Consider the following 25,257-nt stretch of genomic DNA (forward strand, 5'->3'; position numbering starts at 1 on the left):
TTGATCAACGCCGGCGTGGTCGAGGGTGGCAGTACCTTGTTCGATGGGCCGGTTATGATGAAGCAGACGACATCTGGTTACCAAGACGCGAACTCGAACAATCTACGGCGCTCGACAACTGGCTCAAGAGCCATCCTGAAGCTTCGCAATCTCCTTCGCCCGTCGCAAGTTCTTGACAATGGGGAAGGGTGTAATCCCGCGGATTACTCCGGCGCGCGTCCCAAACTTTCAGCCACAGCGCTTCCTAATAAGGACTCGACACTTCCATTTCTGTCACGACTTCACTCGACTTCGAATATAAGCTACATTTCTGTCAAGACTCTATTTCATTTATTCTTCTGTGATATTATCATGTTGTCGCGTCCGACTTATAAGTCGACGCTCCCCAGTTATGTACCCTAGTTCCGTTTTCCCCCACCTGCTCGAATACGACGATTGGTCTCGTTCTTTCCGCGCGTGCCGTTCTGAGTGTTGCCCGTCCCTGTCGGGCTTCCAATGTGCTGTGTAGTCTGTTGTAGACTCGATCTCGTAGCTCATCAAGGTAGATAGCAGGCTCTCCCTCAATAACTGATCACACGAAGTTCATATCCTGCATGTCCAGAGTGCGCGGCCGGCCTCGAGGTCTAGCATTCGGGTTGATGACTGTGCCGTATTCCGTGTAGAGTCGGAGAACTTCAAAGACTGTGCTTATGCTGCATCCCGCAAGCTCAGAAATCACTTGGAGTGTCTTGTTTTGCTCATGGCGCCAGACAATGATACGTTCACGTAGTTGTCGAGTGAGGTGAACCATGGTACCAGCCAGTCAATACTTCAAGTTCGAGACGTCGATGAATGCTATCTGACAGTCACGCAGTCACAAGAAGCCATCTCGCATTACTGCATATGGGTATATTTGGCTCGAACAAACAATGCTCACGGAAACCCGATTTTCGGTTTCATATGCAAGCGACTGTAATCTGTCAAGATGGGTGTCCCCCGACATCTGACTCGCAGGCACACAGACTCAGTTTAAATTTCTCGAGGCTGACCGCAGGAACAATCCAACGGTGTCTGAATTGTAGAACTGCCGGGCCCAGAGAGGACCCTCCGGGTCAAACCGCCAGTGGCAGACCGCGAGGTTCCTGCGAGGTTCTGCGGGTCCTCGAGGCAGGCGAAGACACGTACGGTAGAAGGTCAAACTTTCGCACACGAAGTCGACATTTCAGTAAATATAAGCATCAGATGAGATGAGCCATCCCGCTATCGCGCGTCTTATCGAATGAAGGGTCGCTGAAAGCATCAAAAACGCAGATCAGGCAGCATGATGCGCCATCGACCGAGCGGAGATAAGACGACGGAGGGCTATTAGAGTCGGAACAGAATATTCTGAGCTCCCCACGGGGATTTTGAGGAGTATACCAAGAAGGAGGTCTAATAGCACCGACCTTCGGTACGACCAGGCCGAATTGGACGGGCCGGTATTAACGCTACTGGCCCCTCGGTCAACTGAGCGGCCAAAGGGTGGGGACACACCTTCTCGTATATGTTGTATGCCCGAAGGATCCGAGGACGTAGGTCAGAATACGTGAAGTTTATTCAAGGAAATGAATTCGACCTGGTCATGATGACGGCCAAAGTGATAGACCGCCCGATAAGCACAAACAGCCTGGGACTGACGATAGTATGACACGTAAATGAAGGGCAGCGTAACGTGAGGTCATAAACCGAACGCCAGAGGGAGGTGGCATTTCTCGTGATGGTCCCGTGTCGGCGCAAATGAAATCGACATAGGACGGGGAGGGGCGCGTGCATGCTCTCATTCGTCGAACGGTGAGTGGTACTGCGAAACTCTCTTTGAGCAGATAGATCGCCTGACTGGGGCGCAGGGAATCAAAGTTGAGGTACTCGGGAGAGGCCGCAGCGTAGGGTGCGGGAAAGAAGCGATATATACAAACGTGCGTTCTAGTCCTGAATTGAAGACCCCGATGCTAAAGGCGGAGGGTATATTGGCGAGCTATGGTCCGCTGTACTATTGTGACGGTCGAGTGGGTCTCTGCGAATATTGTGGCCGCCCCGCATTGAACAGAGGAGCCAGGCAGGCAGCGAAGACGAAGCAGGTGGCTCAGGAGGAGGGGGTGCACGGAGGGACGGGGTGCTTAGTCAGCAGGGTGGCCCGGGTCCCCAAGCACGTTTCTGGGATAATAGCGTTGGACATCGTCACTGGACCGAGCAACGGGCGTCCAAGTTTCAGCAACCGCACCGCGAAAAAAAAACACAAAAATACGACAAATCGTTGCATCCGACCCAGCGCTTGCGAAACATATATCTACTGCCACGCCTTTCCGTTTCCTTTCTTCCGCTTGCCAGGTCTGAGCCACAGCCGTAGCCTGCTGATCAGCACTGGAACTTATCTCCTGCTGCTCTGCTTATGGGGCCGGTCTCTGATGCAGTAACCTCGCCCGAGCACCATCGCTTTGATTTCCCCCCTTCGCCGCCCAGTTCTGCTGCAGTCACTGCCCAGTCGTCGCCGCGCCTGTCTGCCCGAAGCCTGTCGCAGAACGACCAGGACATCGCGGTTAAACTTTCCTCGGCGCCGGTTATCATCAGGAGACCCTCGCACAAGTCGGCGTCCAGGCCGCTCCTCGTACACGGCGATTCTTCGGCCGCTTCTTCGTCGAGTAATGCTCCACAACAGCACTCGCCGCGCAAGCGTCTCTCCCGCACCTCGACGGCCAGAGCAGTTACCCTGCCCACTGCTCGTCCATGTATCCCGGAACGTTCTTCGACTTCGTCCACTACGTCCAGACCGTTAGCACGTCGGTCTTCGTCCACTTCAAGTTCGTCCCTCTCCCCTCCAGGCGAGGAACTGACTATGCAGCACGCCTCACCGGCTGGCATCGGCCGTAAGGTCGCTGCTACCCTTCAGCTGTTCAAAGAGTCCACCGGGACCCCGACGACCGAGGAGCCCAACCCTCTCGAGCAGCCCAGATCGGTATTAGCCAAGAGGAGAGCAGGATCATTCCATCAGGGAGATGATGTCGCTCAAGCACGCTTTGAGTTTGTTAAGAGGTCTGACTGGCCGGACCGCGAAGCGGCCGCGGTGCGCAGGGACAGGAGCAAGGTTACTCTGCAGCGAGTCAAGACGCAAGACAGCCTTACAACTGCTAGAACGTCTTTATTGAGAGAAAGTAGCGTGGACGATTTAGCCCAATGGCGGCAGGCCGTTGTGTCGTCTCGCGACGATATAGGTCGTGGTCGGCGACGCGAACGGAGGTCTCGTCCTGAATCCCCCGTTGCACTACAACCATCGTCACCTGGTTCAGATACATCTGTGTCATCTGCCGCTACATTTCAGGATTCACATGAGAGGCCTCCTCTACCCTCCCCGTCTCTTCACCGCCGCACACCTGTATTTCCTCCATCCCCTTCGCCTTCTCGCCCTCCTCTAGACCGTGTCCCTCCGCCTTCACCCCGCAGGCCCTCCGATCATCCTTCATCGGTCCAACGGCCCACACTATCCGATGTACCTCCGCCTAGCAGACTCTTACATCGATCGTCGTCACCGTCACCCCCGCGAGCGGATGATGAGGACTACGGACTCTCCCTTGATCCCTTAACCCCCCCACCCCCAGCTCCTACGTCGTATTCCCCTTATTCTACGGACGATGAATCGGCCTGGGAGACCGCTTCTATATCTACCACAGCGACCACCACCACCACATCGTCTCCCTTTCCTCGTTCCCCGCTCCAGCCTACATCCACTTCTTTACCCCCGCCGCTGTTGCGATCACCCGATGATGATGACGATGACCGAGGGAATGAATATGCTGGTGCACCGCATACGGATGAGCCCGCAGCAGACTATCACACCAATGACATTAATGATTACCTCGATGTTGATTGGGACATCCCGCCTGATGGTCTTCCTCATATTCCTCTGCGACCTTTCCGTAACCAGGTTGGTGGCCACACACCGATATATAAGTTCACCAAGCGTGCAGTATGTAAGGTAAGCGCTAATGATCCGCAGTTCATCTCGATCCTGCCCCACGCTAACACTCGATCCGATCTTCTTTTCATTATAGCCTCTGGTCTCGCGCGAGAACTTGTTCTACGAAGCTGTGGAACGTGAAGCGCCGCCTTTGCTTGAGTTCATCCCGCGCTACCTCGGTGTGATGCTCGTGCAATATCGGAGGGTGCCTCGCGAGTCTAACTTCGAGTCCGGGTTTCACGAGAAGGGTGATGCGACGCCACCAGCGCGGCCGCCACTGCACAAGGCTGCGACGGAGACCCCGACGAGATCAACGCCGAGGCCAATACCGAAACGGCAAGGTCCTTCGCCAGTACGAGATCAGCACCATGGCGATTCGGAGCCGTCAGAGGCGGAGATGCCGGAGGTGGCCCTGGACTACAACCGGCACATTATTCCGCAGTGGATGCTGCAGGGTCCGCGGAACCGCGCGATGTCCCAGTCGTATGCGACGGGTGGGTCGTTCTTCAGTAATCCTGCTCATCGCCGACTGCGCCCGCATTTGAGCGGTGGGACGGCCTCCTCGCCGGATCTTGCCCTGAATCGGGTCCTGGAAGGGAATGGGTACAGACCACGCCCGAGTCCACTTGCGCAGGGTCAGAGCTTGGGAGTAAGTCTGAACGCACCAACACCGGCGAACTCGCCCAATGTACCCGCGCGGACTTTGCCGCTGCCTTTGAATGGTGCTAAGACTACCTCGCCGAAGGACAGGGATAAGTTCGTACATTCCGCCGATGAGGACGATCATGCCATCAGAGGGCGGCCAGCGATGAGGGAGTCACTCTCAGACCGCGCTGTTATACCGCCTCAGTCTCCAGGATTCGTGTTGACCAACGGGTCGTTCGGTGGGACGGGATCTACAATGGTCAATCAGAGGTTCAAGGATCATGTCTTCAGCAGCATCTTGCGCAGGTTCACTAAACGCGCGAAGAGGCGCTGGGGCAGCGTGAGCGGTATCCGGACGGAGGATGAGGGCGACGCTGATTGCGAAGGCGAGGGCTCCGACCGTTTCGTGCGGAGGAAGAAGGCGTCTGGTCCCGTTGAGAGGCTGAAGCGCGAGGAGGCAGATCTTGGTGGTACGACTCTGCGGCGAGTGCAGAGTGAGGCCTCTCTTTCGAGGACGCCTCAGGAGCAGGACGACAAGTCCGGTGAGCCGGGAAACAATCGCACGACAGACATATTCGACTTCGAGGAGGAACGAGTGTTGCCTATCGAGCGTCAAGGCGGCCTTTGTAATCATCAGTTCTCCTCGCCCTTGCGGAGGCGGAGTCGGTCACGTTCGTTAGAGCCTCCTGCCTTGATTCGTGAAGTGTCTGGACAGCGTCGTATATCAGAACCCCCTGTAATTCCTGAGCAGCCCGAGTCGAGCGCGCCGGTGACGAGGCAGAACCACTTCATCCTTATGGAGGACCTGACTGGCAGGCTGAAGCGGCCGTGCGTCTTGGACCTGAAGATGGGCACGCGTCAGTACGGTATGGATGCCACGCACGCCAAGAAGAAGAGCCAGCGCAAGAAGTGCGAGTACACCACGAGCAAGGCGCTGGGTGTGAGGCTATGTGGCATGCAGGTAAGTGTCAGATTCTGTGTTGGCTTCCACGCTGTGACTTTGGATCGCAACGGGCGCCTCATTTTTCTGCTTATATATAGAATATGTGCACTGACTCTTGCCCCCTTTTGGTAAGGTCTGGAATAACAAGACGCAGTCCTATATGACCCAGGACAAGTACATGGGCCGCAGTGTTCGTCCGGATGAGTTCCCCTCAGTTCTCGCGTCCTTCCTGCACAATGGCGAACGCCTGATGGCTTACCAAATACCCCCTCTCCTCCAAAAGCTGTACGCGCTGGCACGCATCATTAACCGTCTGAAAGGATTCCGGTTCTATGGGTGCAGTCTGCTTCTGATTTACGAGGGCGATCCCGAGGTACAAGCTGCTTACAAGGCGGCCGCTTGCGAGCATCCTTCTTCTCGCAGTAAGCGAGGAGAGTCCCTGGAGCGAAACCGTAGCCGAGTGCCCCGGGAGAGCTCGGAGAGGCAAGAAGAGCGGCCTACCCTTCGCCGGTCGCATAGCGAGGACTTGCTCGTCGGACCCGTCACCAAGCGTTCGGGGCGCCGCCGGAAGCGTGGTGAAGTGAACATACGTATTGTGGACTTCGCCCACACCACCACGGGCAGCGACTGGCTGCCGTATCCGGAGGATCTCGACGAGGAGCGTGCGCAGGTGGTGACGAGCAGCAAAGGTTACAGGGCTGAAATAGATGCGGAGACCGGCTTGCTCTATGCGCGGTTCCCGCCACATTACCCCGACCAGCCGGATCGTGGTTTCCTCTGGGGTTTGAAGAATCTTTCGGAGGCGTTGGAGAGGATCTGGAACGAGGAGCGGATACGGAGGATCAAAGTTTCCAGGGACGACCCCTCCATCGTGGCGCACCAGCTGCCGCCGTTATACACTGAAGGTAAAGAGATCTTCGAGGAAATCTTTGGCACCCCTGGGGAAGATCAGGACCCTGGAATGATCTCGACATAATGATAAACAACATATTCCTTTCCTCCTTTCTTTTATGGCTGTAAATTTACATGGTACGTTGGTGTCCGTCATTTCCTGCACGTGTATTTAAGGACCAGCTGCATGTTCCAACATTCACCCTGTCTAGACTGCATATCTATAATACGGTCTCGCTCTTGTAATTGTAGCTTAGGCAATGCCATGTTGCATATTTCTTGTTTCAACCTGGTTGGACCGCGATAGTCAAGTCGCCTCAGGACGAAGTGCCAAGTTTGCGAGGTGCACTTTCAAGTCCTTGACCAGGGTGTTCTGGATATCTTCCTCAACGATCGGTTATTACGACTGTTACGCAGCATTTTGCCTACTGTCTCACGTAGACCCTTGTGAGAGGTTCACTAGCAAGACGCGAGAAAACGGCGGACTGAGAGACAATGTGACAACACGCGCACTCACGGAGCTGAAAGGACTGGGTGCCTTGGCCATCACAACAGCAGCTTGATACGGATACAGAGAGAGCAAAATGGAATTATGCCGCCCAGGCGAACAGAGTGTTTTGTATCTCTATGGCTGTCCGACAGGCCCCAGCACATTACTCTTCGTCATCCTTCTGGATGTATCTGTCACGAATATCCTTCCATTGCTTCTGCAAAGGGGATGAGCGTACTGCACGAATAGTATGAACAGGTAGAACGGACCCCTCGGTTCCATGTGTCCCAGAACTTGGAGATTCCGATGTCAAAGCCGACGCCGAAAGCAAACGCGCCAGCAAAGATCGTGGAGACGTAGATACCTGGCGGGGGCGCAAGACGATCAGCCGTCTACGATGACGAGGGCATACCCGACTACACTCACTGTTCCGCCTCACGATGGAGTTGTAGAATGCATTGGAGAGCTACAAACAAAGCCGAGTTTGAGCTATAATATTCCGAGAAATGTTGTAACGCAGCATACCGCCATGGTGAAAGGCTCCGACACCGAGGGTCCTGCAGCAGAGGTTGGTAGCAGCGAAATGCAATGGGCAGAACGTCGTTGGCAGCGGTTCCGTCAAGGTCCGATTCCAAATAAGGCAATGATCGGAGCACAAAATATTCGGTTTCGAAGCCTGCGCTGGAGTTCAGTATTATGCTGAGGCCATAGGCCTGACTTGGTGTTGCTCTCCATGCTCTCATTCGTGCGCCATGCGCTGCGAGCGCAGGCCAGACGCAGGTCGGCGACGGCATGCATGTCTACATCTACAGGCCCTGGTTCTACGACTTACCACGCCGCAATCCAAGAACTCTCAGGCAGGGGCACAACACCTCCGAATCCTGCCGCTCCTTCCACTCCACAATCCTACGTGGATGAAGCGAACACGACTACCCCTGCCTCTAGCGGCTCTGTCACGTCTAACCCACTGCATCTCGCCCGGAAGGCGAAGGAGCGCGGCGAGGGGATCGCACTGCTCGCGGACAAGTACAACCTGCACGTCTTCTCCTCACGCAATAACACGCGCGCGACGTTCACGCGCGGGGACGGCAAGATCATTCGCTGGGCCACGGGCGGGTCATGCGGGTTCAAGGGTGTGAACCGCTCGAGCTACGAGGCGGGTTACCAGGTCGCCGTGCGGATGTTCAAGGCGATCGCGGAGGAGCGGGAGGCGCTGGAGGGTATACGGGGGATGCAGATTGAGCTGATATTCAAGGGGTTCGGGCAGGGAAGGGACGCGATGTCGAAGGCGCTGTTGACTGCGGAGGGGACGCCGGCGAGGGAGGTTATTGGGAGGATAACGGACAGGACGCCGATCAAGATTGGGGGAACGAGGGCCAAGAAGATGAGACGGTTATAACGTAGGTTTGCTCGATACAACTCAGGAATGGGGGGCTCATCCCGCACGTAGCTCCTTCCCGTGTGTTCGCTGGTCTGGGGTTTACCCCCAGCAAGCGCGTGCAGGAACGCGTCGCGCGCGCAACATGGACAAGCACTCGTACTCTGCCGCAGAACGCCCCGTCCTGGGCCCGTCATGGCGCTATAGACCAGGGATGGTCCGTGTCGAATGCGGGAAACCCTTTCGGTGTCCAAAAGATGGAAAACACCGCGTCCCACACCGCTACCCCATTGTATCTTCGTGCTCACATGCCTTGTAGCATATCACCCAATAATATTGATTGCTTTGGAGAATAGCATTGCACATACAGCCTCCGTCACCCTCCTTCTGCCAGGAAGGAGCCACCCCCAACATCCGTCAGAAATGATTGACTCCGGAGCTCGTTTCTCTGAGTGCGTATTGAAGAATCATCGTAATCATAACGTTCTAAGTGGGAACAACCATGCCAGCGTTATGTGTTGAGTGTCACCTGCAGGACACTGTGCTTTCAATGGTTTTCACGTGTGCGATCTTTACAATGCGCGGACTGGTTTTGGAGGATGCACGGTGCGGAGATTGAGGCCTGGGGGACGACGACAGGGCTTCCTTCCTAGCTACGGCCCTAAAGCTAAACAGATTGTATTGTATTCAGAGGCTGATGTTCCATAGGCAGTTATCAGTCACATAACCATGAACGAGAACTCGGAGGAGGTACAACACCTGGTACAAATGCACAAACGCCAAACGCCACAAGTCGCGAGAAGTCTCGATATTGTCGCCAGGAAAGGAAGTTGCACGTGGCTGTCACATCTTCGGCAAGGCTCATCGTCCCAAGAGCTCAAGCGCAAAAGGCCATCGACAGCGACGACAGGCTCGGTGAGTACATATCTCCTCGATGGAATGCTGTAAGAGCGTCGGACGGTGCGGGACTGTTGCTATGAAGGCTGGAGAGCGAGTGAAGTGGAGCGGAACGGGATGGATGCGTTAGGTTGAGTTTGGATGCTGATGCGCCGACCGCTGCTCTGCTAGGTCCTACCACCACCCTCAAGATGTCCGTCCAGCACAAGATCCTCCGCACGGCCAACGCGCCCACCACTCCCCCAGATGAGACCGAGACAAGCGTCGCGCAGGCCCTGATCGACCTCGAGAACAACGTCCCCGAGCTCAAGACTGAGCTTCGCCCCCTCCAAATCTCAGCAGCACGTGAAGTCGATGTCCGGGGCGGCAAGAAGGCCATCGTCATCTTCGTCCCTGTCCCTCAATTGAAGGCCTTCCACAAGGTCCAGCAAAGGTCTGTATGCAGCGCTGCAGTGTTACACGGAATGCGGTACTAAAGCGATACTGCTATGCTACTGCCAGGCTGACCCGCGAACTGGAGAAGAAGTTCTCTGACCGCCATGTTGTTTTCGTTGCCCAGCGCCGGATGCTGCGCAAGCCCACCCGGACGTCCCGTGTCAAGCAGAAGCGCCCTCGCAGCCGCACGCTCACGAGCGTGCACGAGAAGATTCTGGAGGACTTGGTGTTCCCGACGGAGATCGTCGGCAAGAGGACCCGGGTCGCCGTCGATGGCTCGAAACTCTTGAAAGTGTGCGTACGGGTTTCACTATCGTTTCGCGCTACCGCGCTGCGCTGCCACGGTACAGCATCGCTCACGCTGACATATCCCGATCTAGTTTCCTTGACTCGAAAGACGCCACATCACTCGAGTACAAGCTTGACTCGTTCTCGTCTGTGTACCGCCGGCTGACGGGGAAAGACGTTGTGTTCGAGTTCCCTGTGGTCGCGCAGGAGTAGGTGATTTTGGGACTGGATTCCGCCATGCGCGCGTGATAGGGCCGATATGACATGTTCTGCGGTTGTACTACGATCTCCCAAAATATATGGCATATGCCCGTTATGTGCAGCTCTTCTTTTCTCTTATCTTTGGGTACGCTAGCGTAACTCCCTGATGCTGTGATCACGCCCAAGTTCCGGGAGTGTATGTATGAATGAATCGAGTTTGGTCCGATGCGAAGAATGGTACCGGCGAGTTTATAAGGGCATCGGGTCCCGCGCCCGCGCCCGGTGTCGCTTAGGGGCAGTGTGACAGCCACCAAGACAAGTCCTCCACTGTGGACGCTCATTATTCTCTTCTTTCCCGTTACTCTGCCTCTCTTTTCTCTCCTTTCCCTGCCCTAGCGGCGCTGTCGCGTCTTAGCCTTCACCGTCGTCTGCACTTGCAGCGGGACAGCGCGAATGGATCCCTACAAGCGGTCCCGATACGAACATGGGATAGATGCGAAGATAGTGGTCATGGGCAACACTGGTGCGTCCTTTCCGCCATCGGCCTGGCAGATATGTGGCGACTGTCTGCGGGTTAGTCACGACCTCATCTGACACGTGTGTTTTGCGCAGGCGTTGGCAAGACCAGCCTATTGCGCCGATATACCCAGGGCAAGTTCGACCCGAAGAATACCACGTCGACGACCGGCGCTTTTTTCGTTACCAAGAAGGTGGACATTAATGGGATGAAGGTCAGGCTGCAGTTGTGGGACACGGCGGGGCAGGAGCGGTTCCGGAGCATGGTGCGTGAAGTTTGCGGTTTCGAACATGCCCGGGTGATAACCACGCGAAGGCATGCAGGCGCCTATGTATTACAGGGGAGCGAACGCTGCTTTGCTCTTGTACGATATCACGAATGCGGCGAGTTTCGACGACGTCCGCGGCTGGTTAGAAGGTCTGTCCGTGGCTCAGTTTCGCTCTCAGCCCACAGTCATCGCTGACACGTCCGTTTGGATAGAATTGAAGAAAAACTGCACGCCTGATCTTCTCATTTACATTGTTGGCGCCAAGGCGGATTTGAAGGAGAAACGGCAGGTCACGTCTGACCTTGCCCGCCTCCAACTTCACAACTGGTTCCCCCCTCCCCGCCCGCCATCTCCCCCTACGCCCCCGCCGCAACCCTCTACCTTTTCCTATATTCGTCCCCGATTCACCTCCTTCACGAGCGCGCGCTCCGTCCCACTCAACTCCCCATCCCGAGCTAAGTCACCTCCCCGCGAGCCGTCCTACATCGATGCACCAGTCACCCGCCCCTCTGCCTCCGCGCTCAAGCGGAGTCACACGAATGCCGTACCCAGCAACATGCCCCGAGCACGGACGACGTCGAACCTCGGGCTGAACCGCGCTAATTCTACCACCGCGGCTGTTCGGTTCGAGCAGTCGAAGGAGGAACGGTCCGAGGCGACTTTCGGTTCCCGCTTTGGTTCGCACTTCGGGTTGCGGACAGGGTGGAACGAGATCCCGGACACCAATAGCAACAGCCTGGACGAGGACGAGTACGAGGAAGAAGACGAGGAGTGGGGGACGGGCAAGGATATGGTGCTATACGAAGTTTCCGCGAAAGATGATTTTGGTTTGTTACTAAGATCCACTGATTGGGATTATGGCTGACAAACCTGACAGGTATCCAACAATTATTCGACAGTGTGATTCAAGCGATAATCGAGCGAAGAGATGTCATCGAACGAGAAAATGAACTGAAAAAGCGCGATAGCGTCTTTTTGTCGTCGAGTACGCCGACGTGGGCGGCGCAGTCGGACGACGAAGATGCGCTGGAGGAGAAGGGTCGCACCACCTCGTCATGGAGTTGCTGCCAGACATGATCTAAAGAGTATCGGTGTCCGATCTCGCTTTCGATCTCAAGTATTCGCAGCTTGCCTGCTCCCACCCCCTGCCCGCCCGCTTCCCCCCGAATCTTCCAAGCCAACTCCTCGCTACCTGGCCATCACCTGCCTCAGCTAGGGTCGCCCCTTCCCAACCCTATGTTTCCCCGAGTCCTCACATTTCATGACCGTCATGCCCTTATGCCCGCAACACATCACTCTCATCACTAGGACAATGCTTGCCTCTGAACCACCACATTATCCATATCCATTTTGATACCTCCCAGCTATGATCTCGTCTCTTGTTATCGCTGCTCGCCGGTTCCTGACTTATTCTCTCTCTCCCGCTCATCCCTCTCCCCCTCGTCTGTCTGTCCGTCTGCGTGTTTATCCTATTATCATACAATCTCGATACCTAGCTCTGATGTTTTGTTCTCTACCTCATGATTTCCCGTCCTATACGTATTATATGTCTATACTATACATCGTCGCTAGTCGATCGCAATTTACTTTGGACTGCTGTTCCCGGCCTTGGATATTCAACATCGTGTCCCCTGAGTACCGGGTTCCCTCTACTAACATCGCGGATCTACTAGCATCTCGGGAGGCAATAAATAGATAGTATTGAGTCTATATTGAAACAAGCGTACGAATGTGCATTAGGGTCTGTGTAGACAGCAAGAATGAGAGCAATAGCACATGATTACGAGTATTATGTTACAACATCCCGAGGTCCAACCGCAGAGTAGAGTCCGAAGCAACCAAAAAGACCAAGAACAAGACTACAAGCACCTTCACTAGCACTCTCAGTTCACCGGGCGATCCAGCTCCTTGACGATCAGCTCATTCGTGACTCGCGGGTTGTCGAGGTACACTATTAAAGGCACCGTGCTCAGAGCCCGGGCGAGTTCGAAGCAGAGACGAATCAGGTGGACTCACCATGGTGCCCCGCATGCGGGACGACGTACATCCGCCCGTTGCCGTTCCCCGCTTTACGCAGGTTCTCGACAGACTCCGTGCCGCCCTGCGGGTCCATCCAGTCCTGATCGCCGTCTATCGCGCAAGTGTGTATCAGGATCAGTCAAACAAGCCAAAGTCCAGACTGGAGGTGCGGAAAGACGTACAGACGAAGGTGACGGGTATCTTGAGCGCGGCGATGCGGTCGACGAGCGGCATGCGCGCGTGTGCCCCGGGGGCGAGGATGTGTGCTAAAGCGGGCGATCAGCGGGTGAAGCAGCGGGGGCAATGGGGTCCGGCTCACATATGCAGTACTCGCCCGAGCCCTTGGCGAGGGTGATGTTCAGGATGTAGTCGTGCATGTTCCGCGTTTCCTCTTCCGTCAGCCCGGTGAATCGGCGGGAAGAGTACTATCAAGGGAGGTCAGCCCCTACTAAATAACGGAGGTGCCACGCGGAACGCACCTTTCCGACGAGCATGGGGCCCCAGAAAAGCGTCGAGCGGACGACCTGGAAGGGGCTCCAGCCCTCCTCCCAGAGATAGGTGAAAAGCTTCCGCGCGCGGCTCTCCTGGCGCTTCTGCTCCTTCTGCTGGTCCTTCAGGCTGCCCACCCGCCCCTTCGTCGCGGGCTCGGGGTGGTCCTCGTCCGAGCCCTCCGCCACCTGCGCGTCCGTCACCTCGCGGCTGGGCATGGTCGTTCCGTTCGGGTCGCGCGGCACGCCGGCCGGCGAGAGCAGTATGAGCTTGTTCACGCGCGCGGGGTACTTGAGCGCGTACACGACGCTGAAGTACGCGCCGAGCGAGTGGCCGACGAGCGTCATCTTCTCGAGCCCCATCTTCGCGCGCCACTCCTCGAGCGAGTCGACGAAGAAGGACTCGGCCTCGGCGACGCGCGCGGGGATGTCGTCGCGCTTCGCCTTGACCGTGAACGGGACGCGCGCGGAGCGGCCCATGCCGAGCCAGTCGAGCGCGAAGACGTCGGTGCCCCGCCGGCCGGCCCAGTCGGCGACGGCTTGGAAGTTGCGGAAGTAGAAGCCGAGGCCGGCGCCGTAGCCGTGCAGCATGACGGCGGGGGGAGGGGCGGTGGGGGAGCGGGTCGTAGACTTGATCGAGAGGGTATTGATGTAATGCTTCGGGGTATTGAGGTCAACGCGTGAGCTGGTCGCGACGACAGGTCCTTCATGGACGGATGATGATGAGCTGGAGGGTCGGAAAAAAGGGAGCTGTCTGCAGTCGATCAGCCTCACCACCCGGGTCTGGGGTCAATCAGAGACATACCTAAGCAATCGCTGCTCCGCCGCGGCGCTCTGGTTCTCGCCAGCATGCCACCTGGATTGAAAGTCAGCAATGCCCAAACACAGAGGACAATCCACTTCACCAGCTCTTGAAACTCGACACGAGATTAGAGGGAATATCCTTGGCTGGGGGCAGGACGGGGAGGGCGTCGGCGGCGGCGACGGTTGCAGCAGCAGGTGCAGCCATTACTGGTCTAAACCGCGAGAGTAGAGTAGGTCTAAGAGCCTGAATGATGTCTAGTGTCTATAGTAGATGAGAGCAGAGAGAGAAATAGCAGGGAGGACGGCACAGCACGCAGCGCAACGCCGCCTGCCGCACGAGGACGTCACCTTGCGGGGTGTTCTCGGCCCGGCGGTCTCGCTGCGGACTCGGTTTCCCACGCGGCCTGGATGTAATCGCGCTCATTGTCGAGGGAGGTCGCCTGCAGGTGAAGAAACCCAAAAAGCATCGAGCTGTAGTCCTCACTAGGGTGCGATTTAGCAAGACTGGGAATGACCAGAGCACTTGAATTTACCGTCCATCAATGACATTCGGACAGCATTCGGACAGTTTCGATCGTAAAACAGCCACGCCTGCTCACGACGCCCTATTCCGTTTGAACTCCTCGACCCATTTCTTCTCCTCGTCCCCTTTCGGCAATATCACCACCGTCACGCACCCATCCTTCAGCTCCAGCCCATCCTTCTCCTCCCCCGGCTTCTCCTGCGCCGCAGCAAACAAATCCTTCAGCGACATCTTCTTCCCCACCTTCAGCAGCCGCTTCCGCCGCGTAATCCCGTATATCACCAAGTTCCCGTCGACGTACTCCCCCTTCTTGTCCCATTCAGGCGGAGGCGCGTTCGGCGGGAACATGGTCGAGATGTGCAGGGAGAAGGGCGTGTCCTCGACGAACGTGGGGACGATGTCGGAGGTGGCGTATTGGGGGTAGAGGAAGAACACGGGGAATATCAGCGTCTTGCCTGACGGATCTTCCGGGTCGAAATGGGGTTCGTACGGGTTGGGCGGGGCGTCGGGATCGTGCACCGAGAAGATATGCCGTTCCTGATACCTCTTCAGCCTCGCGCAGTAACATTCACACACCCTCACTCACCTCTAACGCTTTCCTCATCTTCATCTTCTCCTCCCGCTCCTTCCTCATCTTCTCCGCCTTCTCCCTCTCCCTTCTATCCTTCTCCTCCTTCTTCCTGCTCACCTTCTCCCGCACGCCCTGCACGCCTTTATTATCCCTATCATACGCCAGACACCGATCACAGCAGTCCAGCGCCTCCTCCAGCTTGTCCAGCGCGAGCAACGCCAGCGCGGAGCGGTAGTACGCCTTCGACGACCGGGGGTTGATCGTCAGCGCCCTCGAGCAGTCTTTCAGGACCGAGCCGTAGTTCTCTGTTCCCTTACTCCGATCAGTCCCTTTGTAGATGAGTAGCATGGAACGCAAGGGGACTCACGCAGCTCGAGGTTACACGCCGCGCGGTTGCACAGCAGGGCTTCGAGGATAGCCGAGTCTTGCGGCTTCGCGTCCAGCCCCTGCGTGTAGAACCCCAGCGCCTCGCGATAGCGCTTCCCCTTGAAATAGTCATTCCCCTGCTCCTTGAAATTCTGCGCGATCTCTGGCGGGCCGTGGCTTGAGCGACTCTCACATTGAACGAAGAGAATAGAGGCTCCTCACCCACCATCCGGCGTTCCCTCGTAGATCAGGCTCTGCAGCGCGTCGAGCGACGGGGCCGCTGCGTCCTCGCTCTCCGGGAGGGACTTCATGAAGAGCGGGACGGAGTCGAATTCTTTTATCTTCCTGTCGATGTCGTCTTGCTGCAGCGGCCGCGGTCCCGCGATGGCAGGAGTATTGTCCGCAGACATGATGAGCGGTTGTTATGAGAGAGTCGACTACAGCTGTATCAGAGACTAGCGGATCGATGTTGAGGGAGGCAATCAAGAGTCAAAAGCAAAAGTGAAGCCCAAACAAATCTAGGCGAGATAACCGCGTGCTCTGATCCATGTTTATTCATGGATTATGACTCGGATGCGGTCGGAAGCTGAAGGCGTTATAAATTGGACGTAACGTCAACCTGTAGGCCAATGCAGGTCCGAGGACTCGCAGCGGCGCTGAACAGCAGCGGGAGGTACAAGTACAAGGTGGGCAAGCCGACCCGAGATGCTACCACCTACCACGGCTGAACACAATGTAGTCGCCCGAGTATGCGGTGGATTATCTGGTTGTAGGTGGAGGTACGTGCCCATGGGGTTGCTGTAATGATAGCCGTCTAAGACTCAATGGCGTCAGGTGTCGTTGGGCTCGCCATTGCCCACCGGCTGGCACATCGCCTCCCTAGTAAATCGACATTTCTAGTCGAGCGGCACTCGCGCGCAGGAGAAGAGACGAGGTATGTCTACCCACCCACTCCATCCGCCTCTCGTCTGACCGTTACCCAGTTCGCGCAACTCGGAAGTCATCCACGCCGGTACGTCTGCCTCCTAATGAACAGCCTACAACCAAGGCCTGATATGCCCCATCCGCGCAAGGCCTGTACTACCCCCCAGACTCCCTCAAGACCCGCCTCTGCATCCGCGGGCGGCAGCTCATCTACGACCACTGCGCTACGCACAACATCCCTCACCGCAAGACCGGCAAGCTCGTCCTCGCGCACGCGCACCAGCGCGCGTACATAGAGAACCTGCACAACAAGGCCCTCAAGCTGCGCTGGCCACCACTCAGCCTGGACCCGGACGCCGATAGCACGCCCGTCCCGACCAGGTTGATCAGCGGGGACGAGGCGCGCGAGCTGGAGCCCGACTTGTCCAACGATATCGCGGCTGCCTTGTGGAGCCCCGAAACGGGCATCCTCGACTCGCACTCCTTCATGGAGAGCCTCGAGAAGGACATCAGCGAGTCCGACAGCGCAGAGATCGTCTACTCCACAAAGGTCGTCCGCGTCGACCCCTCAGAGTCCGACGGCGGATGGGTAGTGCAAACCGTGACCGGCGAGGGCGACTCGGACGCGAGCGACTGCCTGCTCGCGAAGACGCTCATCAACGCCTCCGGCCTCGCGGGCCCGTTCATCCTCAACGCGCTGCTCCCCCGCGAGCGCCGCATCCCGATGTACTACGGCCGCGGCTCGTACGCGTCTTACAAGGGCCCCGGCGTGTCGAGCGTGCAGCACCTGCTCTACCCCTGTCCGGACACGGCGAAGACGAGCAGCAACGCCGCGAATTTCCAGTCGCTGGGCACGCACCTCACGCTGGACATGGATGGTAAAATACGGTTTGGCCCTGACCTTGACTGGATATCGCCCCCGACGGGGGAGGGCGAGTTCTGCTACGACGAGGATCAGATTGATTTCTGGCAGAAGCACCTGGTGCCCAGCGAGGACCGGATGAAGGAGATGCACGAGGCAGTTATGAGTTACCTGCCGGGAGTTACATTCGAGGGACTCGCCCCGGATTACTGTGGAGTCCGGCCCAAGTTGGTGGGTCCGGGAGGAGGCTTCCGAGACTTTGTCTTCCGGGTCGATCATCCAGATTCATTCTTGAAATCTGGCTCTGCTCGGCCGAGCAGAAAGAACCCGATGGTCAGCTTACTCGGTATTGAGAGTCCCGGCGTAACGTCCAGCATGGCCATCGCAGAGTATGTGGTAGATGACATCCTAGGCGGACACGAACAGGGTGACCGGTCATGACGACCATGTTCTACAGTCGACTCTGTCTTAACCCATAACGGGTCGTGGAACCCAAAAGTTATGGGTTTCTGCAGACTATGGGTTACCAGAACGTGTGACATTGTGTGACTACCTAGTACGCGTGACAGACAGCCTATCCGGTATAGGCCGGACGTCGTTTATGACACCGTTTAGATACGGAATCTTGAGTCTGGTATGGGTTATCTTCTGAAATACCACGAGAACCAAAGATTAAGGGTCCAGATGGTCCAGATTCTCGTGAGAAGGAGACCTGTACCTTCCTAATATAGGTTGTTTTATGGGTTATGACCCTTCAAAAAGCTATGGGTTATGGGATACGGCAGACTTATGGGTTTTTACTATCTACCATGTTGGTGGAAGCCAAAAACCTATGGGTTATTACAGGTTATGGGTTATGACAGGTATGGGTTAAGACAGAGTCGACTGTACACACAAACGGAATCATGCAATCTAATGAAAGTGATAAACATTATCATGTAGAGTTCCGCGGAGCAACCTTCGGAGCCCAAGGGTTGATCTTGGCAGCAGCAGTGTTGTACGGCTTGTAAGCACCCCGTGTACCAGTCAAGTTCTCTACCCACGGCTGAAGATTCATGACACGTAGTCATTAGCTGCGCGCTGTAGCAGAGAGGGATGTACGTACGCCCTTCCAAGGCGGTGAGAGGTTCTGCATCACGGTATCCTGGGGAGGCGGCTGGTGGCGGATGTGGTGCAGCCACGAGTGCCATTCGGCAGGGACTTGGGTAGCATTGAAGTCGTGCTAGAAGGAGGGGATTGAAATGAGCATGGACCGGTCGAAACCGGGCACAGCTAGATGTGGGCGTACCTGGGCAAAGTCAACCCATCGGTGTCGACCTGACATCGACGGAAATTCAGCAAACCGTAGCAGTACAATGCCTTCGGCACTCACCTGGCAACTCATCCTCGGGATTCAAGTTCTCGTAGTACTTGTTCCCGAACCTGCGGGGGAAGAAGTTCGGTCATACATGCCAAAGCACCGAATCTATAGAGTGATACACACTGGTCCTGGCCCACACACTGCCCGTATTTGGCGTCGCCGATGTACATCATGTCCCGCATCCATTTCTTGACGCCCGACCGCCGTATGTTGCGGATATACCGCCCTATCGAGACCATGGTGAATGATGAAGAGAGTCACTGTCAGGGAGCCAGTGACGCCCGGCATTCCGACTCAACCACGTGCACTGGTACCAAACGCGTGCTCTCGATCGCGATCCTCTCAACCAATCCCAACGAAAGAGTCTGATACCTTCGTGCTCTCCTCTCCAGTGTGTTGCTTCCAACTGTGAGATCCCCAAAGAAAAAGGCAGCAGAGCCTATGCATTTTGATCATCGCATACTACTGTACTAGTACACGATCACAGCATGAGACATGACGAAGACAACAGAAGCAATACATCTAGTAGAAGTAGCCCAAGATCTTGCCACCGACGTTCTTGCGCCTGGCCTCCTCGTGGTCAAGGATACCAGAAGAAGTGGTCTGTTAACATGCGTTAGTGATGGGGCAGGATGCAAAAGCGACTTTAGACGCACCAAGACCATGATACCGAACCCACGGGCAGGGAGCAGCAAGTTGACCCATGACTCAATCTGGGTAACTTGGATGTTGAAGCGCGGTGAGATCACACCGCACTTGTTCAGCCGGCCATTCAGCTGGACAACGATCTTGCCCGAACGGTGGTCATCGATGATCTCGAATTCACCGATGTAGCCTGTCGTCAGGAAACACGTTCAGTAACGGATTTCCACAGACGAAGTGAAGCGGGGAGGGATGGCATGTAGTCTCCGGAGTGAACACAAATCCCCAGTTTATTAACGGAAGTGCGCTTCGTGTGTTATGAAGACTGTCAATATCTCGGAGCGTTAAAACGAAGGACGGGTGGAAGCGAGACCTCGTCAATCGTAGTTATCACTCCGAACGGGGGGAGGGAGGGGCAATGCAATTCCATGAGGTACAGTACTCACCATGGCGCTGCATGACACTCAAGAACTTGACAACGACCTTCGAGGAAGGACGAATCAGCACCTGGCGCTTGCCCCGTCGCTCAGCGTTCACAATGTTGTTCTATATTAGATATATTATGAGACCCTGGTCGGTGCCACCTGCGCATTCGAGCCTACTCACAAGGCAGTCATTCTAACATAGAAGTCAGCCAGGTCTCGAAAATCCCGAAACTGAATACACTCACAAGGACAGATACGCGGACCATCTTGTTTTACAGGGAAGGGAGAGATCGAGGGAGGGAGCTGGCAAACACAGAAGCAAGTAAGCACCTAAGCCAATCCGAGTGTCGCGCTATGGAAAGCGCGAGTCAAGATGGCTATGCGACCATGGCGGGTAAACACGACGTTTTCCGCTGGCCGTTTCGCAGACAAGAACGCGCATTCACCTGATGAAACCTTGATGGGAGTCTTGAGGGCGACGGCGGCAACAACGGCGGGCAGGCGTCGCTCGACGAACAATATACTGATGGCCCAATTCGGGAGGAACTGTACAGTATGAACCAGCCACGCCGGGACTTGCCGGATTTCAGCGAGTGTAGGCTTGTGTATAGCAAGGGAAGGCGCCGTATAGAACGTCAAGCTCACCGTTTCCCTCGACGTATCCGACTTCATCAACATGGTGAGCTGCTTTCGTTGCTGGTAGTTGGAGCCCTGGATCTAACGTTGTCGACCTAGGGCCGCGTCCGCACCAAGACCACCAAGAGGGCTTCTCGCGTTCTCATCGAGAAATAGTGAGTGTTCGACGTCTTCCATGGTTAGAGGATGGTCGGGTTGGAGAACGGGGCTATGTTAGGATGAGGATTGGGATTGGAGAGTAAATGGATGCTGACTTGCTGTCACCAGTTACCCCCGCCTTACCCTCGACTTCCACACCAACAAGCGGATCATCGATGAAGTCGTGCGTACTAGCCAACTCGCGATAACCATGGTTGAGACTGACAATATCGTGCTTTACGCAGGCCGAGGTCCCCTCAAAACGCCTCCGCAATAAGATTGCGGGCTTTACGACCCACTTGATGAAGCGTATCCAGCGCGGCCCCGTCCGCGGTATCTCCTTCAAGCTCCAGGAAGAGGAGCGTGAGCGCAAGGACCAATACGTTCCCGAAGTGTCTGCCCTCGACACCCAGGGTGCACCCTTGGAGGTCGACAGCGACACCAAGGTATGTTCACCTCTATCAATTCCTGTCGTCATATGATCGACCACTCTTGATTTTCAGGATCTCCTGCACGCCCTCAACTTCGACTCCATCCAAACTACTGTTGTCAACGTCCCCCTTGGTACCGCCCCCGAGCGTGCGCCCCGGCAGAGACGTGCCGTCCCTGGTGCTGGTCGGGCTTGAGTTGGTCGGGATTGATGTGTGGTGTCAGTATGTCGTATGGTCATGCTATGATTGCTCTACCGCTTGTAAAACACTTAGGATTCATATAATCCTATATGCATACAGCCCGCTGGGATGCCATGGGCGGCAGGTCGTCCTTGAGACATCGACTGCCCACATGATGCCTTGCAGTCACGGCGGCTGTTGACGTTCCATGAGATCTCCCTGTGATCTGAATTGCGACCTCATGGTTGAGACCAGATACGTTCGTTGAATAAAGTTAAGGGACAGGGAGAAGCTGGAACAGATGTATGTGAAAAATTTAGTGAACTAGTACGAAGGTGGACGCTACTACTACATGGATTATGAGGACAAATCAACGTCGAACACAGGTGACACAAGAGACAAAGCGAGATCAGAGGGAAGGCGAGAAGAGAATAACGAACAGAGGGAAATGGAGATAATAAGATAATGAACCCAAAGATACCTGATACATCACCCGTAATGTCCGGTAATACAACACGTCTTTCTGACCCAACCCCCGGTCTTCATTCAGCATATAGAACATATTTGTCCGCGGTTTCAATCCATTCTCTCAGATCTTCATCGTGTTCCAGCTCCACGAAGGCATTATTCATGCTATCCCGGTACTTCAGCGCCGCGATGTTGCCGCCCAATCTTCCTTGGACCTTCTCAATGAGTTGCGAGTACGATACCTTGGGGTGCACACGGATAGCAATAAGGTCGTCCGCGGTCCTGTCGAAGATCTTGATCTTGACGAACGCAGGCTGCTGGTTGGACGCAGATATTGGAGGCGTGTTCGCAATCGACCGTGACCTTGCCGACGTGGGAGATGTCGCAGAAGATGCAGCAGAATTGGCGGCAGACATGTGCGAGGTCTGGGAGTAGCCGCTACTGCGGGTCGACTCCGATTCTCGCGGCGATAGGACCTGGTTTCGCAAAGAGTAGGTATCCTTCTGACTTGGAGGGTAGACAGGCGAGTTCGACCGGGAATGGTAGGCCGAGTCGCCTGGTGATTGTGTTCGGTGAATCGAAAGAGAAGATGTCGACCCAGACCGTGCATGGAGGTCTTGGCCCAAAGATGGCTTGTACCCATGGTGCATCTGGGCCCCATTACCATTTGTCGCCGAGTTGTGGTACTTGTAGGTTTGGTCGCGGTCATGCGCCTGTCCGGGCACCCGAGTATCGTCTTCATAGATCGACCCTTCGCTGCCTTCGTCTTCCTCCTGAATCCTCGTCCGGCTCAACCCATGATTCAACTCATCCTCGTAGCTCGAATCATCTGCCAGAGGATCGATGTTATCCTGATCATGAGCATCTCCGTTCCGCTCCATGTATTCGTACACATCCCGCATGGCCCTAATCTGTTCGACCTGCGGTTCGATGTCGGTCTCGACGTCTCCTGGCTTCACGGACAGAAACTCCCGCAGCACTCGATGTCGCAGGATATATTGCGCATTAGTTTGCAGGAGATCACACAGATGATGGAGGTATGCATCAAGTTCTGCCCTGCGCTGTGCCGTCACAACGGCGTCTACGTCCTCCACTGGACCAGGCATAAACGGCAGTATGCGTTTGTGCGGCGGCTCGCGACCGGCTTCGCGAGGGAACATCTCCAGTAGCTTGACTTGGAAGTCGAAGAAGTCATTGTATGACCGGAATAGCACCAACTGCTTTCCGGCCGGAAGTACGTCGGAATTGGGAGGTTCGAATGGCTGATAGATGGCGTTGATACGGAACCAGTACTCCTCCATTTCGTGGTGGAAGGAAGTAACGTCCGCTGCAAGCAAAACGCCTTCCGGGAGAAGCAACGGAGAAACTGGTCGCGAAGGACCTGCTTGGGAGCCATCGGCGGCGTCATAGCCATTCGACGGCGGCGGGGGTGCTAATTTTTCGACAGGCGCCGGCATTTCGGGGGTGGGTGGATACTGGGGCATGAATGGGCTATTGGGAACCGGCCCTCGCGAGGACACATCGTCGATAACACCAAGAGAGATGCTATTGGCTTTGTAGGTGAGCATCTGGCGTTTCCACTCCTCCACCCGAGGCAGTTCGCCGCGATCAATGATAGCATCGATGTCTGGGATGGGCTGGTTGGTGGCTGGATCCCGTACTTCGACGAAGGATACGGGGATCAGGCCCGGTCTGCCCAAACGTCCGATCGGTTTCGCCACAAACCATTCTCGGTTGGATTGGGCTACGACAGAGATGGGGTCCCCTGCCTTGGCGTCCAGTTCATCCGCTCTCTCGGCGGTGAAGTCGTGCATTACGACGGCATAGAATACTTGCGGCTTCGGGGACTTTGGCCCTCCACCAGGCGTTTTCGGACCATTAGGGGATAGCCGTCCATTCTGCATCGGAGGTGGCGGCGATATGTGTAACCTATACGGTGGTTGTTGCATGGATCAGCGATGCGTATACGTATGAACCCAGGAGGCTCACTTTGAACTGTTCTTCTGCAATTCTTCGAACAGAGCTTTGGGGACCAGCCCTCGAGCACCCGAGACGGGATTGTGGGCTTCATAGTAGGCACCTGGACTATCCGCACCTGTGAATATGTAGAAGAAGTCGCCCTTCTGGAACGAAAGCTCCTGGGGTGCTTGAGACTTGTAGGAAGATGTAGCGCGAATGACCTTCTGCGGAGGCTGTAGGGCAGGGGATGGTTTAGAGATGCGCGGCAGGGGCCCCGAGATTGACTGGTCTTTGTTCCCCTTGAGGGAGTTGCGCAAGGCCTTCATCGTCGGCGCTGGCGGCGACGGTGGTCGTGAGTCGTCGTTGGGAGGAAGAGAAGGTCGTGAACGATAGCAGCGATGGTGGAAGCCTCAGCCAAGGGCTTAGAATGAGCTGGTTCGGGCATATAATGGCTTCCCTTTACTGGCTCGAACCGAGTCGCCGGGCGGCACGAGATCCAAACACAGATCCTGTCTCATTGTTGTGGCTCTGTCACACGCCTGTGACAGCTTTGTTTATTGTTTCTGGCTGTACTGCCCGCCGTCGCCTGCAGCGTGTACGACTGCATTACTGCAGTTGATTGTCTGGAAAGGCTCTGCCTACGTTCCGTTTGTCGACCAGGAAATCCCTGCTCAGAGCTCGGAGCTCGGGACTTAGCCGTATTCCACCTTCGCGGTACCTCTGTCGCTAACGCCTTCTGATCAGTGATTGGCAGTCGACTCTCGAAGGCAGCGCATGGCACATGCCTTGCCATACGCCAGACCTCCCCGGACGTATCGTTGGTACGCGTCGCATCATCCTCCAGTGCATCGGGCGTTCGGGTGTCGCAAGTGCGCCGCTAGTCCTTATGTAGTTGTGGGCGCCCGGCATGTCATGGTGCTCAGACTTGGTACGATTGCTACTTGGTCTACACTTTCGGGCTGAATTAGGCGTCTTTACCCTGTGTCGATCGCCTTCTCTTCAATGCCTATGTCAAGCCTGAGATGGCGCCTGAGTCGATCCAGGTACAGTCTGATTGTCAGTCCTGTCTAAGGCCGTCGGTCTCCGTGTTGCCCATATATCTCGCTGCCCGTTCCCAGTTGGCTGAACAGCCTTTGAGCTCTTCCATGGTGATCTTGCCTTCTGCAAGCTATCTATATACCTCGACCATCTTCTAGCTCAGTTTGCGTTTTTCTCATGCGAAATCCCTGTGACTTTCATGAGAGCGTATCGCCTGCAATCCATGAACATGCATCAGGCGGAGGATGTGTGCTTGCGACTGTGGGGAGTGGAAGACGAGAAGTCAAGGTGACGTAGGTCCGGATGCATTTCGTGTTGTGTATTTCACTTCAAGCTGCGCTCGCTGCTGCCACGCGTCTGGCTATATTTCTGTCTCAATTGCCACGGCGGAAGTGAGACGGGGAACTATGTGTGCTCCCTGACTCGCCTAAGTTCGGGTTCATTGAGCCTGAAACAGTGAAACAGTGCTCGTTATGGGGCTGAAGATCGTCCGGGTGAGG

At 55.9% G+C, this 25,257-nt stretch overlaps 12 protein-coding genes across 12 annotated transcripts; 6 read left to right on the top strand and 6 right to left on the bottom strand.

Annotated features, from left to right (window-relative positions):
* Nucleotides 1–2,220: 2,220 nt before the first annotated feature.
* Nucleotides 2,221–6,737, top strand: GLOTRDRAFT_114269 (uncharacterized protein). Its single transcript, XM_007864373.1, has 3 exons — nt 2,221–3,988; nt 4,065–5,576; nt 5,692–6,737. The coding sequence occupies exons 1-3, from the start codon at nt 2,408–2,410 to the stop codon at nt 6,532–6,534; spliced, it is 3,936 nt and encodes a 1,311-aa protein (XP_007862564.1). The 5' UTR covers nt 2,221–2,407; the 3' UTR covers nt 6,535–6,737.
* A 365-nt stretch (nt 6,738–7,102) lies between these two features.
* Nucleotides 7,103–7,470, bottom strand: GLOTRDRAFT_125928 (ubiquinol-cytochrome C reductase; the record flags this gene model as incomplete). Its single annotated transcript, XM_007864374.1, has 4 exons — nt 7,103–7,156; nt 7,209–7,303; nt 7,366–7,405; nt 7,465–7,470. The coding sequence occupies 4 exons, from the start codon at nt 7,468–7,470 to the stop codon at nt 7,103–7,105; spliced, it is 195 nt and encodes a 64-aa protein (XP_007862565.1).
* Nucleotides 7,471–7,622: 152 nt separating this feature from the next.
* Nucleotides 7,623–8,681, top strand: GLOTRDRAFT_98534 (translational machinery component). Its single transcript, XM_007864375.1, has 2 exons — nt 7,623–8,339; nt 8,390–8,681. Exon 1 carries the CDS (start codon nt 7,736–7,738, stop codon nt 8,336–8,338), a length of 603 nt encoding a protein of 200 aa, XP_007862566.1. The 5' UTR covers nt 7,623–7,735; the 3' UTR covers nt 8,339; nt 8,390–8,681.
* Nucleotides 8,682–9,380: 699 nt separating this feature from the next.
* GLOTRDRAFT_136458 (40S ribosomal protein S7) lies at nt 9,381–10,363 on the top strand. Its single transcript, XM_007864376.1, has 3 exons — nt 9,381–9,647; nt 9,716–9,943; nt 10,030–10,363. Exons 1-3 carry the CDS (start codon nt 9,406–9,408, stop codon nt 10,148–10,150), a joined length of 591 nt encoding a protein of 196 aa, XP_007862567.1. The 5' UTR covers nt 9,381–9,405; the 3' UTR covers nt 10,151–10,363.
* A 228-nt stretch (nt 10,364–10,591) lies between these two features.
* Nucleotides 10,592–12,000, top strand: GLOTRDRAFT_34821 (ras-domain-containing protein; the record flags this gene model as incomplete). The annotated part of the gene is made up of 6 exons (XM_007863598.1): nt 10,592–10,645; nt 10,717–10,920; nt 10,979–11,072; nt 11,136–11,419; nt 11,564–11,750; nt 11,801–12,000. 6 exons carry the CDS (start codon nt 10,592–10,594, stop codon nt 11,998–12,000), a joined length of 1,023 nt encoding a protein of 340 aa, XP_007861789.1.
* Nucleotides 12,001–12,599: 599 nt separating this feature from the next.
* On the bottom strand, nt 12,600–14,505 carry GLOTRDRAFT_136460 (alpha/beta-hydrolase). Its single transcript, XM_007864377.1, has 7 exons — nt 14,336–14,505; nt 14,236–14,286; nt 13,422–14,184; nt 13,262–13,367; nt 13,125–13,208; nt 12,940–13,053; nt 12,600–12,874 (listed from the first exon to the last, which is right to left on the bottom strand). Exons 1-7 carry the CDS (start codon nt 14,437–14,439, stop codon nt 12,807–12,809), a joined length of 1,290 nt encoding a protein of 429 aa, XP_007862568.1. The 5' UTR covers nt 14,440–14,505; the 3' UTR covers nt 12,600–12,806.
* A 200-nt stretch (nt 14,506–14,705) lies between these two features.
* Nucleotides 14,706–16,195, bottom strand: GLOTRDRAFT_109791 (TPR-like protein). The gene is made up of 4 exons (XM_007864378.1): nt 15,921–16,195; nt 15,696–15,857; nt 15,344–15,633; nt 14,706–15,294 (listed from the first exon to the last, which is right to left on the bottom strand). The coding sequence occupies exons 1-4, from the start codon at nt 16,102–16,104 to the stop codon at nt 14,830–14,832; spliced, it is 1,101 nt and encodes a 366-aa protein (XP_007862569.1). The 5' UTR covers nt 16,105–16,195; the 3' UTR covers nt 14,706–14,829.
* Nucleotides 16,196–16,306: 111 nt separating this feature from the next.
* GLOTRDRAFT_136462 (FAD dependent oxidoreductase) lies at nt 16,307–17,956 on the top strand. The gene is made up of 5 exons (XM_007864379.1): nt 16,307–16,380; nt 16,434–16,473; nt 16,529–16,628; nt 16,678–16,706; nt 16,768–17,956. Exons 1-5 carry the CDS (start codon nt 16,324–16,326, stop codon nt 17,919–17,921), a joined length of 1,380 nt encoding a protein of 459 aa, XP_007862570.1. The 5' UTR covers nt 16,307–16,323; the 3' UTR covers nt 17,922–17,956.
* Nucleotides 17,957–18,414: 458 nt separating this feature from the next.
* Nucleotides 18,415–19,079, bottom strand: GLOTRDRAFT_34720 (NDUFA12-domain-containing protein; the record flags this gene model as incomplete). Its single annotated transcript, XM_007863594.1, has 5 exons — nt 18,415–18,525; nt 18,586–18,702; nt 18,769–18,797; nt 18,853–18,902; nt 18,964–19,079. 5 exons carry the CDS (start codon nt 19,077–19,079, stop codon nt 18,415–18,417), a joined length of 423 nt encoding a protein of 140 aa, XP_007861785.1.
* A 183-nt stretch (nt 19,080–19,262) lies between these two features.
* On the bottom strand, nt 19,263–20,389 carry GLOTRDRAFT_55814 (ribosomal protein S8). The gene is made up of 5 exons (XM_007863719.1): nt 20,153–20,389; nt 20,089–20,100; nt 19,929–20,028; nt 19,497–19,675; nt 19,263–19,443 (listed from the first exon to the last, which is right to left on the bottom strand). The coding sequence occupies exons 1-5, from the start codon at nt 20,171–20,173 to the stop codon at nt 19,363–19,365; spliced, it is 393 nt and encodes a 130-aa protein (XP_007861910.1). The 5' UTR covers nt 20,174–20,389; the 3' UTR covers nt 19,263–19,362.
* Nucleotides 20,390–20,456: 67 nt separating this feature from the next.
* Nucleotides 20,457–21,530, top strand: GLOTRDRAFT_55819 (40S ribosomal protein S17). The gene is made up of 5 exons (XM_007863720.1): nt 20,457–20,586; nt 20,643–20,698; nt 20,811–20,865; nt 20,927–21,127; nt 21,185–21,530. The coding sequence occupies exons 1-5, from the start codon at nt 20,584–20,586 to the stop codon at nt 21,305–21,307; spliced, it is 438 nt and encodes a 145-aa protein (XP_007861911.1). The 5' UTR covers nt 20,457–20,583; the 3' UTR covers nt 21,308–21,530.
* A 2-nt stretch (nt 21,531–21,532) lies between these two features.
* GLOTRDRAFT_55822 (uncharacterized protein) lies at nt 21,533–24,045 on the bottom strand (the record flags this gene model as incomplete). The annotated part of the gene is made up of 2 exons (XM_007863721.1): nt 21,533–23,689; nt 23,750–24,045. 2 exons carry the CDS (start codon nt 24,043–24,045, stop codon nt 21,835–21,837), a joined length of 2,151 nt encoding a protein of 716 aa, XP_007861912.1. The 3' UTR covers nt 21,533–21,834.
* Between the last annotated feature and the right edge of the window lie 1,212 nt (nt 24,046–25,257).

Source organism: Gloeophyllum trabeum (assembly GCF_000344685.1).
Source record: "Gloeophyllum trabeum ATCC 11539 unplaced genomic scaffold GLOTRscaffold_00002, whole genome shotgun sequence".
In the NCBI taxonomy this organism is placed as follows: Eukaryota; Fungi; Basidiomycota; class Agaricomycetes; order Gloeophyllales; family Gloeophyllaceae; genus Gloeophyllum; species Gloeophyllum trabeum.